Source organism: Pan troglodytes, chromosome X (genome assembly GCF_028858775.2).
Source record: "Pan troglodytes isolate AG18354 chromosome X, NHGRI_mPanTro3-v2.0_pri, whole genome shotgun sequence".
NCBI lineage: Eukaryota > Metazoa > Chordata > Mammalia > Primates > Hominidae > Pan > Pan troglodytes.
Genome location: NC_072421.2, coordinates 34311978 through 34328303, shown reverse-complemented (window position 1 = coordinate 34328303; position 16326 = coordinate 34311978). Strand labels below are relative to the sequence as shown.

General features: G+C 35.3%; 1 protein-coding gene and 1 long non-coding RNA gene across 12 annotated transcripts in view; one reads left to right on the top strand and one right to left on the bottom strand.

Annotated features, from left to right (window-relative positions):
• LOC134809371 (uncharacterized) overlaps positions 1-9053 on the bottom strand; it is a 190851-nt gene extending 181798 nt beyond the window's left edge. The window contains exon 1 of one of the 2 annotated variants that reach the window (XR_010154911.1): positions 8843-9053. This is a non-coding gene — a long non-coding RNA (uncharacterized LOC134809371). The remainder of the gene's footprint in view (positions 1-8842) is intronic. The other variant, XR_010154912.1, reaches the window with a different exon arrangement.
• The window catches only part of DMD (dystrophin), a 2616526-nt gene continuing 2609094 nt past the window's right edge, over positions 8895-16326 (top strand). For all 10 annotated transcript variants that reach the window (XM_063804906.1, XM_063804905.1, XM_063804907.1 and 7 more), the window contains exon 1: positions 8895-8976. In XM_063804906.1, the coding sequence (XP_063660976.1) occupies positions 8895-8976 (82 nt within the window). The remainder of the gene's footprint in view (positions 8977-16326) is intronic.

Here is a 16326-nt window from a genome sequence, read left to right as displayed (position 1 = left end):
AATTGCAGACAGTAGTGGTCTCTTTAAGATGATCTATATAAATAGGAAATAAATTTGATATGGACCAAGTCTAGAAAGAAATGCTGATCATTCATTTTTATCGCAGACAGAAGCCAAAAGTAAAAATAAACAACTTCTACACACAGATTCATTTTGCCAAATACAACTGGGTTGTTGCCCAAATCTTCTCTTAACCATACAGAGCATCATTTTTTTCTTTACCATGTGACAAATTGCATTTCTAAAAATTATGACAGGAACATCTTCAATTCCACACATTCTTCCAGAACTTCGGTACTACCCGATCAAGAGGTATAATTTCTTTACCATTCCTTACCTCTGGGACTTAGCATGATGATCAGTGAGGATGAGAAAAATTAACCTCTTTACAAGATTCAATCTACGAAACTGATCTTGAGAAGCAAGGGATATTGATCATTTTAGATAGTTAACAGAAAAGTCTAACACATAGGTTTTAGCTCTAGCATTAGTAGATCATCATTACTGAGGCAACATTCCCTCTTCTCCCAGAACTCACCCAGTCTGAGGACACACCAGAAGGCAAGTGCATGCTTAAATTTAGATCATTCTAGTAGTCAAAAATTTCAGAGATCCCTAAAAAATATACATTTGGAAGAATAAGAAAATGTTGTGATTCAAATTATCCTTGATTGTGTAGAAAATGTTTCTTAGAAACATTTGCAGAACCCATGACAGGATTCTAAAAATATAAACTAAATTTCCAGTCTCCTAGGGAAAAATGCTTTCTCTGCATCCCTAAAATACACATATTTCTAACTGTGTTTTCTAAAATATCTCTGTTAAGAGAAAACTAATAGCCATGTTGATTCATGAAAGTTCTCTCATGCAATCGATGGATATTTCTATATAAAGTGATGACAGTACATAAAACATACATCTAAAATAGAGTTCAGCATTCTCTGCTAAAGGAAACTACATGAAACTTCGTGGAAGGCTTATTTTTAGTGTAATACATATGTGCCATATTTGAGAATTTCTAAGATATAATAATCCATTCACAATTAAATTGGCGGAGTTTTGGTTAATTATACTATATTGTTCATATTCTAGTTGGACAGTTCAAAAAATAAATGGCTTCACATATAAACCATGGAATACTATGCAGCCATAAAAAAGGATGAATTCATGTCCTTTGCAGGGACATGGATGAAGCTGGAAACCATTATTCTTAGCAAACTAACACAGGAAGAGAAAACCAAACATTGCATGTTCTCACTCATAAGTGGGAGTTGAACAATGAGAACACATGGACACAGGGAGGGGAACATCAGACACCAGGGCCTGTCAGAGGGTGGGGGAGCTAGGGGAGGGATAGCATTAGGAGAAATACCTAATGTAGACGACAGGTTGATGGGTGCAGCAAACCACCATGGCACATGTATACCTATGTAACAAACCTACACGTTCTGCACATGTATCCCAGAACTTAAAGTATAATTTAAAAAATAATAATAAATGGCTTTAGCAGGTAATCTGAAAAAAACTCTTTGACATGATATTATTTGAATGTCTCATATCTCCTTAGGTGCAAATGCATTCTGTGGTGTAGAGTAACTGAACATTCTGCAGGAGTCCATGGAATTCTTTTACTCTGGACAATATCCTAAGGGAACAATATCTGAAATTTGTATGAGCCAGTTAAGCAGTCATCTAGATGTAAATGGCTCATCTAAAGAGAGGTATTCTAACCTCTCTAACCCCAACATTTTTGAATAAGAAAATGTTAGGAAATCTATTTTTATATTTGTTGAAATAAATACAACAGTTTAGAATTGGAATATGGAAGACTATAAGATGATTATTGCTTGATCATCTTCACAGACAGTTTCCAGGCAGACTTCAAACTAACTTTTGAAAATGTTTTCAATAGAATAAAATAATGAGCAAACTTTCTAGCTACCTACTCTATAAGCCTTTAGAAGCTTAAGAAGCTCAGAAGCTCACAAAATCTTCCTTCACTTTTTTAATGTCATAGTTTCCCCTTTGTGTGTTCATACACATTTTTATACAGTTGCTTAAACAATATATACACTCACATAATATAGGGTTTTATTTTTTCCCTGAAATACTATAAATATCAAACTATAATTTGCTTGTTTCATACAGCATTCCACAAATATATCTAAAAATATTTACATGTAACTTTAATCTATGCTTATTTTAAAAAACGGAATATGACACAGAAAGATACATACATAAAAATACATGAATCATAAATGCAGAGCTTCATTACTTTTTACACAATTAACATTGAGTATATCGATCACCCAGATCAAGATATAGGCATTTTAATAATCTCACAAGCATTTTTGTTACCTGGTCCCGAACATTGCTTCCCTCTAAAGGTAACCACTTTTATCGTGTAACATCATAAATTGGTTCTACCTGGTTTTCTATTAGCATAGGTTGGGTTTTCTCTACTTTTAACCCTTGCATAAATATAATTACATAATGCACACCTTCTATGTTTGGTTTCTTTCACTCAAATTATGTCTGTGAAGTCCATGCATGGTATTGCATGTATCAGTAGTCCATTCATTTCTATTTCTGTATAGCATTCATTTATTTGAATAGAGCCATGTATCTTTATTAATTTTAATGTTGAGGCATATAAGGGTTGTTTCTAATTGTGGCTATTATGACAAACGCTGCACTGAACCTTACTGTTCCTATCTTTTGATTAATCTATCTTTGTTGTTTTTGATTATTTACTTAAAGGTGGAATTTATATGTCATGCAGAATGCAACATTTTTGTTTTAGTATATTCTACCAATAGTTTGTCAAAGCAGGAGGGTCAATTTTCACTTCCATAAACAGTGTGGAAGGGTTTTCCAATCACATCACACTTACAACAATACTTAGTATTTTCAGTTCTGTTTTTTTTTTTAATTTTGATTATGGCCATTACAATGGGTATGTAGTTGTTTTGCTTTGTGGTTTTAATATTAATTACTTGATGCTTTTACAATGTTAAACATCCTTTCATTTTTTTTTTTTTTAAGAGACAAAGTCTCCCCTAGGTTATCCTGGCTGGACACAAACTCCTGGGCTCAAGTGACTCTCTTGTGTCAGCCTCCTGAGTAGATGGGACTACAGGCAAGTGCTCTGTATCTGGCTCTTTCATATTTTTATTGGTCATTCTGATATCTTTTTGGTGCAACATATTTTAAAATCTTTCACTTATTTTGTTAAAAATAGATTTTTATTGATTGTTATGAGTTTTTAAAATATATTCTGGATACTAGCTTTTTTTTTTAAACGTATACACAAATATCATTTCCCATTCTCTGATCTCCTTTTTCAGTCTCTCTGTCTCTTACTGAGGTCTTCTGATGAATAAAATTTCTTGTTTTAATGAAGCCAATATGACAATACAACAGTGTGGATTTGGAATAAGGAAGATTTTAAAGATTTTAATAGTTTCCTTTTCATTGCCTTCATCATCTTCACCAGACAGTTTCCAGGCAGACTTCAAACTAACTTTTGAAAATGTTTTTAAAGAATGAAATAATAAGCAACATTTCTAGTTACCTACTCTATCAGCCTTTAGAAGCTTAAGCAGCTCAGAGGCTCATAAAATATTCCTTCACTTTTATAATCTCATAGTGTCTCTTTTGTGTGTTCATATGTATGTTTTCTGTAGTTGCTTATTTAAACAAAACACACACTCATATAGAGTTTTATTTTTTCAATGAGATACTATAAATATTAAAGTATAATTTGCTTGCTTAATATAACATTTCATTAACATATCATTTCTCACTCTGTGATCTCCTAGTGAAGCCTTCTGATGAGTAAAATTTCTTGCTTTAATGAAGCCAATATGCCAATGTTTTTAAGCTGGTGATTTTATATCTTGTTTAAAAAATGTCCCCACCAAGGTCATGAAACTATTCTCTTATGCTATCTTCTAGAATTATTTCTTTCACAGCTTTCACATTTAAGTCTAAAATCTAATCTCCAGTTGATCCCACATAATTTATAGAAAAGACGATTCATTCCCTACTGAACTTCAGTGTCACCTTTGCTGTAAATCAGGTAACTATATATGTGTGAGCCTGTTTTTAGACTCTCTCTTATGTTCCATTGTTCTAATTATCTGTATTCACACCAAAAACACACTGTTTGAATTTCAATTGTTTCATAATAATTGGTAATATCTGTTAGTATAAAATTTCCCACTTTGTTCTTTTTAAGATTGTCGTGGCTATGTTGGACCTTTGCATGTCCACATAAATTTTTATAATGTGCGCACACACACACACGCACACTCCTGATGGGGTTGATTAGGATTTCACTGACTCTACAGATCAATTTTTGAGAGTTTACATCTTTATAACGTTGATTCTGCCAACCCATGAGCATGACATAGTTCTCCATTTAGATACGTTTTCTTTAAATCCTCTCATTCATAATATATGTTTCTGCTTAGGTATCTCAAACATATTTTATACATTTATTATTTTTGCTTTATTGATGGCATTATTTTAAAATAATACCACTTTCTAACTGTTTACTCTTGAAAATTACAATTAACTTTTGGATATTCACATGGTATCCAGAAACCTCATTAAATCCACTTATTAATTCTAATATTTTATCTGATGGTTCTTCGAATTTTCTATGCATGTTTAGTCTGTAAATAATAAAAGCTTTTTTCGCTCTAACTGTATACCTTTAATTTCATTTTCCTGACTTATTATATTAAGTAGTATATTAATTAAATACATTGTTGTTGATTACTTATAGATACTTTTTATCAGATCAAGTTACATCTCTTCTACTCCCAGTTTCCCAGGAAGTGTGTGTGTGTGTTTGTGTGTGTGTGCACGCGAGAGTGCACGTGCTCATGTGAGGGAATTAATTTTTTCCAATACTTTTTTTATATTTGTTTTCATCCTTCATATTTTTAATGTGATGGGTCACATCGATTGGTTTTCAAGTGTTACAATGAGATAACATCTCATCCCAGTTAAAATGGCTTTTATCCAAAAGACAGGTGATAACAAATGCTGGTGAGAATGTGGAGAAAAGGGAACCCTCTTATACTGTTGATGGAAATGTAAATTAGAACCACACTATGTAGAACACTCTGGAAGTTCCTCAGAAAACTGAAAATAGACCTGCTATATAATTCAGCAATCTCATTGCTAGGTATACATCCAAAAGAAAGGAAATCAGTATATAAAAGAGATAACTGCACTCTCTTGTTTATTGCAGCACTAGTCACAATAGCCAAGATTTGGAAGCAACGTAAGTGTCCATCAACAGATGAATGGATAAAGAAAATGTGGTGCTTATACAAAATGGAGAACTATCCAGCCATAAAAAGAATGATACCCTGTCATTTGCAACAACATGGATCGAACCGGAGGTCATTATGTTAAGTGAAATAAGCCAGGCACAGAAAGACAAACTTTGCATGTTCTTGCTTATTTGTGGGAGCTAAAAATTAAAACAATTAAACTCATCAAGATAGAAAGTAGAATGATGGTTACCAGAGGATGTGAAGGGCAATGGGATGGAGAGTGGGGATGGTTAATAGGTACAAAAGTATAGTTAGATAGAATGAATAAGATATGTATTTGTTTGCAAAACAGGGTGACTACAGTAAACAATAATTTGTTGTACACTTTAAAATAACTTAAAGAGTATAATTGGATTGTCTGTAGCACAAAGAAAGGATAAATGCTTGAGGTGATAGATCCAACATTTACCCTGATGTGATTATTATGTATTGTGTGCCTGTATTGAAATATCTCATATACCCTATAAATAGATATACCTACTCTGTACCCACAAAAATTAAAAATTAAAACAAAATTCTGAAATGAAAAAGAAAAAAAATGACGTTTCCTTGCCCAAATACACCCAGTTTTGTTGTGATATATTGTTCTTCGAATATAGCACTGTATTTAGTCTGATAATAATTTGTATAAGGTACATAACATACTTTTAGCAGGTACTAAATACCCCATTATTTGGTATAATCAGATTGCTTCAGTGAGTTCTGAGTTGAACGACATTTAGAGTGATTTCAGTGAATGTATTCTTTTAGACACGGCTTCAGTAAACAATCTTACATATATCCTTACATACTAGTGATTTTATTTTTGATAGATTCTTAAGGAGGGATTGATGGGCAAAAGATTGTGGACTTTTCCATAGCTGTTCTCAGGTTACTTTCTTAAAATATTGTATCAATACTTCACCAGTAGAGATTATTAAGAGCTTCTTTTCTCACACCCATTCCAGCACTGAATGTTATTCCATCTGTTTGTTTTCTCGTCCAGCTCATGGGCAGGAAATGTTATTTCGTTTTGCCTTTTTGACTATGAGAATATTGACTACTTCCTCATAATTGTATTGGTTATTTGCCTGTCCTCTTTTGTGGTTTTTCTGTTCAGATTATATATTTTTTAAATTGTATTTTTGTCTTCAAATCAATTTGTAGACTTGTATTAAAATAGAGATATTAAGTCTTTGTGATAGATATTCTAAGTGTATTTTCTCAGTTTATTGTCTTTTTGCTCTATTATAACATCTTTGGCTTTATAGAAATATTTATTTTTTATGTAGTAGCAAGTGTCATTATTCTTTCTTTCTTTTTTTGAGATGGAGTGGCCCAGGCTGAAGCGCGATGGCCCAATCTCAGCTCACTGCAACCTCTGCCTCCTGGGTTCAAGTGATTCTCCTGCCTCAGCCTCCCGAGTAGTTGGGATTACAGGCTGGCGCCAACACGCCTGGCTAATTTTTGTATTTTTAGTAGAGATGTGGTTTTGCCACATTGGCCAGGCTGGTCTTGAACTCCTGGCCTCAAGTGATCTGCCAGCCTTGACCTCCCAAAGTGCTGGCATTACAGGTGTGAGCAACTGCCCCAGGCCCATTTTTCTCCTTAAAGTCATCTGGAATTAGTGTTTGGGTTAAGAATGCCCCATAACTCAAACTGCTATAGATTCATCACTTATTTGGTTTCATTTTTGTATATTTGAATCTGTAATCTATCTAGAATTTTTTTAGTTTAAGTTAGGAAAGTCTAACTTTATGAAAAGATAATCATTATATATTCAGTTTTTTAATGAATGAATTAAAATGTCATATTTAGTACATTCCCTTTGGCTGGATCTATTTCTGAGTACTACTTTGTTTTTCCATTTTGTCTCTTCCTGTTCCAATACCATATTCTTCTAATAGTAGTGGCTTGATGATATAAAATGTACTATGTCACAACCCTTTTTTTTTTTTAAATTCTGGATAATTTTCATACTTTTATACCTCTCTTTAATAGGAGCTGTGCTATAATTCTAAATATTTCCCACTTGAAATTGCTAAAAATAGAACTGATGAGTCTAAAAAAAATGGGCACTTGGGAAACCTAAGAGGTCTGCTGTCAACAAAGATTTCCAATAGGCAGAAATTCTCAAGATCAAGATCTAATTGAAAGGTACCCAGTTAACAATCCATCCTGAGAGTCAGCGCAGGTTTAATCTAAGAAAATTCTGTAGTCAAGACTAACCACTAAGTTTTTGTCAAAATAAAGTATCCACTGCCATGAAAAGGGTCAACTTGGCAATGAAAAACAGGACGGCAAACATATTAGGTGTTTATCAAAGGTATTATAATAGGAATGGAACAGAGTCGCTGGCAAAATTGTCTTAAAGAAGGCGCCAAATTGACTGTGTACAGGCCATTTTATCAATGTTTTTAAAACTTGGTTGCACATTGGAATCACCAGAACAATTAATCGGCATCTCTGGGTGTGGAAACCAGGAAACAGTTTTTTGGTAAAACTCCACAGATGATTCCAATGTCTAGTCATAGTCGAGAGCCAGTGTTTTAGAAAAGGATAAGCATCTACTTTGAATGAAAATGCAGACGAAAACAAGAAAAGAAAATCCTTAGCTATTGCTAGGTCCCTTGCCAAGTTCCTCTTGCAAAGTTAATTTTTCTTCAGTAGATGATGGATAGGATTTAAAGTTATTGGGCTACTGCAGGAAGAAAGGCAGGATGAGTTATGTGTGTGGGGAGGTGGGGGAGGGAGTAAGGATACTAACCAAATGAAAGTCACTTCTGAAATTTTTAGAAAATAAAGTCATACGAGCTGTTTATAGTCCAATCTAATTCTAGCCTCAGTGGTGGGAGGAAGGAATGGAGGAGGCAGTCAGAGTGAACATATGCACTGAGAGAAGAGTGGGTAGCTTTGGTGAAATCTCCTAAGAAAATGGATAGTCCTTGGCATATATTACCCATGTCTGGTCAGTGCACTCAAGTCAGGATACAAAAGTGGGGTACACACGTGTAAGTGACCCAGATAGCTAAAACCAGTGACCCTTCTTGTCAGTGTAGTCATCTTCTAAGTGGCAATGCTAAATCATTCATGACCTCATGTGCTGCTTTTGGCAAGCGGCTCCCTAATTGCTCCTGTTTTTGCATCGATTCTGCGCAGCGTGGAAAAGCGAGTCGTCAACTTGCTTGTGGGTGTATTGACCACCAGGTCCCTCCTCAGCTTTCACCTTCCAGGCCTCGCCCACTCTATTTTAGAGCCAGGAGCTGGGAACAGCACCTGTTTTTCGTCTCTAAGGATGGGGTGGGCATTTTGACGGCGCCCTCTTTCAACCAACCCACGCTAAGGTGTCTGTGTTTCTGCGTTTTCAAGCTCCCCCCAGCCGCCCCGCGCCCCCCGCATCCCCATCTCCGTGGCTGAGGGCCTAGGGAGGAGGGAAAATCCATCCTCAGACACACTAGATCCTCAGCGAGACCTGCTGTGGAGAGCATCAAACGGACCGCACGCGGACCCACCTGCCTTCCAAAGTTTGGGGCGTGAGGAAGCTGAGGCACGTGGCGTTTGGTTATGGCACAGCTGAGGGGTCTGCAGGAGACCCCAGAAAATGCCGCTGAGGACGGATTCACCGACGTCATCAAAAGCCGCGCTGGTAGGACCCCCGCTGCCTTGCTTTTTAGTGTCTGGGTTATTCACTGTACCCTGCTACTCTCCGCAGAGGCTGTGCCCTGGAAGTTGGCACGGGTTGGGGAAAGTTGTGGCGCCCAGCAGAGGAGCAGCAGGGGACTGTCAGGGCGCCCCCGCGCGTGGGGAGGGCGGGGAACCACGCAGGGCGCGGCGTTCCAGGGATAAGAGAGTGCTGCTCTCAGGGAAAGCAGAAACCCAAGTTTTCCTTTTAGGCCAAGTGGATATCAGTGGGGGGGTTATTTATTATTTTTTAAAGAAAGCCCACTGGATATTGAATTTTGTTATAGGATGGTAGGTTGTTTTAAAAATTAAACACAAAGGATTGGTCAGATTGAGTTCAAATAAATATTGTGGTAGCTTGAGGAAGGGAGGGAGGGCCGGCGAAGGACAGCTTGCCTTGTCAGGGCGTGGCCAAGTGCAGAGTTAAGAAATCTGAGAAGTTTCACCTCAGCTGTGCTGAAGGAAAACGTCAGAGCGCTAGACAGGAAGACTTGCATGCCCGAGGTACAACTATACGAGTTGAAAATCAGTAAAGCAGCAGAAGTGAGGAGTCTAAGGTTTTTGCAGCGCTTCCCACCCCCATGCACGTGTAAATTTCATTTGTAATAAATCTTCTGGTGTTTGGTAGTCTGGCCTACATATGCAAACTCTTGTAAACCAGGATACGTTTTTAAAGCTGTAAATGGAAGCAGCTGTTAAGCTCTCTCTAAGGATGAAGTTTTTCAGCTGCCTGAGCCCGCTCCTTTCGCCTTTGGAGACGCAGCAAATTGTGGACGTTAAAATCACAGGACCATTCAAGATTTCTTTATGTACATTGCTGGATGCTGAAGAGGACAGAGGTATGAAGTCACTGTCCAAGTATATTTCTGAAGTGAGGTTAAAGGAAAGATCACAAAAGAAAACGAAAGTTAGTAAGAAACACAGGAGTTGTGTAAATTGCACACCAGCAAAGTGTTCAGAAGCTAGCAGAGCAGAATTTCTTCAGAACTTTAGTAAGGTCTTTTTACAAGTAGTACGAGTTGATAATGATAGCTATAAGTCACAAAACAATGGTGCTTCGGACAGTTTTGGGGAGAAATCAGTTATTTCGAATTTAAAACCACAGTTTCCTTCTTTTTTCACTCCATTATTTAGGTTATCTAACAAGCTTCTTAGATTTTAAAGTGAAGAATGGAAAACTTTCTTAAATAGAATGCCCTTAGCATTCAGCGCCAAGGTTAACAGAACTGGCTTTAAGTAGATACCCTAAAATAATAACGTGAAAAAATATGTTGGGTAGTTTCATACATTGCTTTAAAATTGCTATTGTTTATACATGTTATTGGACAATAACCTTGCAGCTATAATTATCTGAAAAATGCAGAGGGATATCTACTATAAATCTGTTGCAGATCATTGTTTTGGAAAAAATGTGTTAATTTAGGAATTAGTTCTACAAATTAATTCTATTTATCATTATGCTACATCTAAACTTGCCAGAACATGGGGGAAATAAGAAAAGGATCCACAAAGATATTCTGAAAACGACATTCATGCAAATTTGTGTGTCTTGGAAATGGGTAGTTTAAATTCATATCTAAAGAAAAATTAATCTACTTATGTGTAACATTCCATACTCGATTCTACTATTGAGAGTCACTTTAAAAATGCAATAATTGAATTGTTATATTTTTATCTGTGAAATTCAGCTTTTGTTAGGAATCTAAATCAGGTCGGGTGAGTTGTCACTCATTACAAAGAGTAATATATAGATGGTCCAACAGGCTATCTAATTTTCAATATATATCTTCGTATTTTTGATAGGTCATTTCCTTTAAGGGTTTAGAGGCCCTCAAGTAAAAGATAAACTAATATTTGCTTTGAATATTTTAGTTTCTGTACATTTATAAAACCAGCATTTTTGTTATATATGTATATATATATATACACACACGCACATATGTGTATATATATAAATATGTTACAGTTTTGATTTTGTTTTGTTAATTCTAAAGTTAAAGGGTGGCTACTATTACTAAAGATTTTTTTTCTTTTGTAGCCACTTGTTGTGCACAGCAAAAATATAATGTGGTGGGGCAAATAGTAATACCAGAAAAAGCACACTTAAAAATTTGTTTAGATTGTGTCTAGACCTAGTTAAATGTCAAGGGAAATTTAGACAACATGAGCGTGTTGTAACAATGCCTCGAGGGATATAAAAATAAATTTTATGTAAGGTGTTTAAACATATTTTTGTAGCGCTATTGAAGATTTTTTTACATTGTAATCAGAATTTTTAAAAATTGAAGACAGAGATGATTATAATGTACATTGATAATACAAGTTTGTGCTTCATTAGATTGATTTTATACATTAGTCTCAGCTCATCATTCGATGAGGAGTCATAGCAATGTGAAACTTTGACAATTATTTTTTCTCCCGTCACAACTGCATACTCTTAATTCATTTCCTCAAGGAACAATACTTTTGACTGATTATGGTTGATGTACGTGACTTCAACAATCATAATGTGAGTACTACCCATGGGAAGCCCTGTGCTTTGAGAGAAAATTGTTTATTACAAAATGAATAACCTGAAACAGAAACAGAACTTTTACACTTTCAGACATAAACTACAGATAACCTAAAGGTAAAATCTCAGTGTTTAAAAGCATTTCAAGACAATGAATTTGCAACTGTCTTTTCTTGCTTGGAAACAGCAAATATGGGTATTTGATCTATTGATTTGGATGCTTTCCTGTAATTAGAAATATCCCAGTTTAACATATACAGCTCCATGCTGTTAATCTTTTAAAATCAGTTGTAAATTTAATTAGCCCTGATTTCTCTTATGACATTTTTGTGGTTTGTAATCATTTAGCATCTTGCTACATCTTTAGATCTTTTACTGGCATAGGATAATACATGAATAATTGAATAAAATTTACCTATGGGTTTGTGTCATGAAAGGTTTTTTGAAACAAACTCAGATTTTTTTTTTCAGAAGAAAATCAGCTAAGTAGTTTTTATCTTTAAAAAAAAGGAATAAAGATTATCTTTGATCTGATCTTGAGGTCTACTATAAAAAGATCTTTCTGGTGGCCAATTTCACATTGATATAATTCATATTTTATTACAAATCCCAACTATAAAAGATTGCTATATCCAAAGGTAGGTAGATAGATTTTATTTTATCCATACATCATGATTATAAAGAGCTCATTACAAAGAGTAATATATAAATGGTAGACAAAATAACTATTTTGAAACACATTAGATTTATACCTTTAGTATTTTACCTATCCTTACTTAAAACAAGAATATAATGTAATTGAACTTATTTTTTCAGTTTGAGCTAATGCTCTTAAATTGTAACCTTATAGTACTATACCACTAACAATTAGATACTCTCAGAATAATACAAACGTCAAATTAGACAAAGCTACTTGGGATTTTACAAGGCAAAATGTGAGCGAGAAATCAGAGACATTTTGAAAGGCATGTTCTTTTCAGAACCGCACACTATTACATTTGAAAATATTTTCTTACTAGGCCATTCAATATCTGTAGTCACTTTGGTAATGAAGCCTGTACTTATCCATCCTAGGAAAATTATATTCTTGTATCATCCCCAAAAAGCAGGTAATTCATTGTTTATGTTTGTAGAAGACCTGCTTTGGTGAGTAAAAACAAAAACAAACAGAAATCTTTAGTGTTAAGATTTCGCTTTGCGTGAATATGTGAGAATTCTTCTGCACAGAGACTTTGCTAGGGAAGTTGTAGGTAATACTTTTCATAGATAATAACTACTAAAGTATTTTGTACTATATTGTAAGTTTTACTCTCATTAGGTAATTGGGTATGAGAGCAGTCCTATTGCAAGATTAGTTAGAAGACTAGAGAATCGTCCATTCTCATTCCCGATTACAGATAGAGTTACAGATATTTATGAGAGCTAAAACATTTTTCCATGCAAGTTATTTAACGTTATACCCACATTGTTTTCAAGTCTATGTATTAAATTTTATCTGATATGAGAGTGAATTAGATTATATTCTTTCCTACGAGGAGACATTTGGAAATTATGCGTATTAAGTTAATGAGTGCATTTGGCTTGAGACAGGACAACTTCTAAGTTCCTACTGAAAGTTTTACATAAATTATGATAGCTACTTTCAATTTAATAAATGTAGCCAATTTATCTTGACAATCAATAATTCTGAGCTCTAAGTTCCTGTCTATATAAACTCTGTTCTCTGTTACAATGAAATTGAAAGTAAAAACAATGAACTCTAATAGTTTCGTGAAACTGTAGTTAGTAATTAGGGGACTATCTAGTGGTGTGCTGGGGCTGTTTGGAATTGCCTCATGAGATTCAATGGTGTGAATCTTTTCCTAACTCTGCATTCAGTGACATCATATTGGTGTTTTAAAATTATCATGGTGGGGGACATGGTTTGGCTCTGTGTCCCCAGCCAAATCTCACCTTGAATTGTAATAAACCCCACATGTCAAGGGTGGGAACAGGTTGAGATAATTGAATCATGGGGGTGGTTTCCCCCATGCTGTTCTCCTGATACTAAGTGAGTTCTCACAAGATCTGATGGTTTCATAAGGGGCTTCCCCCTTTGCTCAGCACTCATTCTCTCTCATGCCTCCCTGTGAAGAGGTGCCTTCTGCCATGATAGTGAGTTTCCTGAGGCCTCCCCAACCATGTGGAGCTGTGATTCAATTAAACCTCTTTTCTTATAAATTATCTAGTCTCAGGTATTTCTTTATAGCAGCGTGAGAATGGACTAATACAGTAGGGTTATTTATAACATAAAAGTTGGCCAATATTACTGATAAGGAGTTTTTTTTTCTTTTTCGAGGGATAGTTATTAAATATTTATTTGTTAAGTATGGCAAATATTTCCAATACTGGAACTATTAATGATGGGAAAAATATAAATTTGGAATAAAAACTATTTTGTTGAGGCTGGATTTAAGTTAGGTATGCATTTTACTACAAGTAAAAGAATAACCAACTAACTATGTCCTCAACAAATTTTACGTAACAAGAAATCTAGAGGTAGGCCTTTTCTGGCATTGGTGTAACATTTCAGTGCTATCAGGACTGGTGTCTTGATGATTCTCTTGGCCTTTTCTTTCTGATTACAAGCTGACAGCCACCGTTCAGCTACTATTTGAGGCCTGAAGAAAGGAGAAGAAACCACCAATTGTATCTCTTTCAGACTCCCTTCAGCAGACTGCTGCCTATGTCTCATGGCAAGAACTGCTATGCTATGTGGCCATCCTTAGCTGTAAGAGACGCTGATATTGTGAATATTTAGTTCTTACAGTCTCTATATGAATTTTTATGAAGGACAAGATAATTTAGGAAATTGAAATGGTGTTAGTATAGCCAGTCATCCAAATTTGTTTACTTTGTTGCTTCTTAACTATTGAGCCTTGTGTTATAGTAAAGAATATAGTACCTCTTAAACACCTAAGTTGTTCCTGATTATACAGTCATAAATTAGATAAAGCTTATATCATGAATTCTTCTTTTTCCTTTAACAGATAAAGCCCATCACAGCACATGGATTTAAAGATTTAATAGTTGTGACCTTTTGTCCCTAGTTAAGGAACATGAAATCACCCTTTGATTTCTGTCATGCTAGTAAAACCTGACCTTTATAATCCCTTGGAACTGATGTGCTATTTTGAGAATGGGCATAATTTAACTATGACAAATGACCACAACTATAGGACTACCCAAAGACAAGTATAGGACATGCATTTCTGTGGAATGTTTAATGGCTATATTTTAATCTAATAAAGTTGATTGGGAGGACCACTTGTAAACACCTTTGGGTTATGTCCTGTGACTATAGTAACTGAAAACTGGTCCACTTGAGTAGCATATTTTAATGTAAAATGCCCTCATCTACCCTGCCCCTCCTTCAAACTGTCCTGTTCCTACTGTCCCTTCTTGTAACATCGTTTGAGGTACTGAAGAGGAGCTATTCATTCCAAATTTGTATTATATAAAGTAGAAAAGTCTATTATCCTCATGTACATGTCCTATGGAATTATCTTTCCCTTGTCAAACCATCACAAATGAATAGAAAACAGTAAAAGAAACCACATATTATTTTGTGGATTGAATATATTTCAAATGTAATAATTTGACATGAATGTAATTATAGAAATTTTGAATCAAAGCAAATAGTAACACAGATTAAATCCGTAGTATGAGTTTGCTGAAGATTAAAGGGGGACTGAATTTTAATCCAAGAACAAAATGGCAGACAGTAGATTTGGCCTGGTGGGGAAGTCATGGGATATCTAAGGTGTCGTATTCTAAGTTAAAGAAATATTTGCCAAGCCCTTCAGAAGAACTACAAGGAGGAATTTGCTTTTGTGCATGACTGGATTTGGAGGCTGGAGTAACTCTGATGCTCTGGCAATAGTTTTCTATCCTGAGAATTACAGCTACATAGGGAAATTTTTAAGAATATATGAATACCTGGGCCCCTCCTACAGAGCCTCTCGTTTATTTTGACTGGAGGGTGGCACCTGGCTACGGAGAATCCACCAAGAATCCTAATGAGCAGCCAGTTTTGAGAAGCTGTGAAATCTGGTTTTGAATCATCACAGGAACCTTCCTTGGTTGTTTGCTCTGTGGTGATGATTGAAGATTCCTGTCTTTTCCATGATTATATTATGTGAAGAATCATTGGCAGTTCTCAAAACTTACAAACTTTCTATTATTTATACTTACAGAGATTGTTTATGTCCTTCTTCTAGACTCTGAAAATACCACCCAATGTCTACTATATCTGTTGTGATAAAATTCAGAGGTAAGAAGACCTGAGGGTTAGAAGAAGAGCAGGGAATAACCTGAAAATCAGGAGTAGCTGCCTAAACTTGCCAGACAGTTAATAGTCTTCTTAGTCATTCATAGTTAAATGTGAAGTAATTAACTTTAGTTGCATTTTCTCTAGAAATCATGTAAGATAGCCTGCATCACCCAAATTGGAATTTTGGTTGGGGGCACGTGGAAGAGAAGAGCTTTTAGATGTTGCACTCACAAACTGGCAAATAACAGGGAAAATTAATTCCAGGGATGTATGTGATTTGTTTAGCATGGAGAGTGTCAAGAAAGGATTCATTAGAGCATGCACTTCTAATTCTTTAGAACCCCAGTACTCTTTAGTAGATTGGAGCAATATATACCACTACTCCCTATTATATTGCTTAACTCATATTTCCTCCTTGAACCCAGAAGGCATATTTTTTTTCACCAGTTTCAAAGCTTAGAAGCAGAATATACACACTCTAATATTATGAT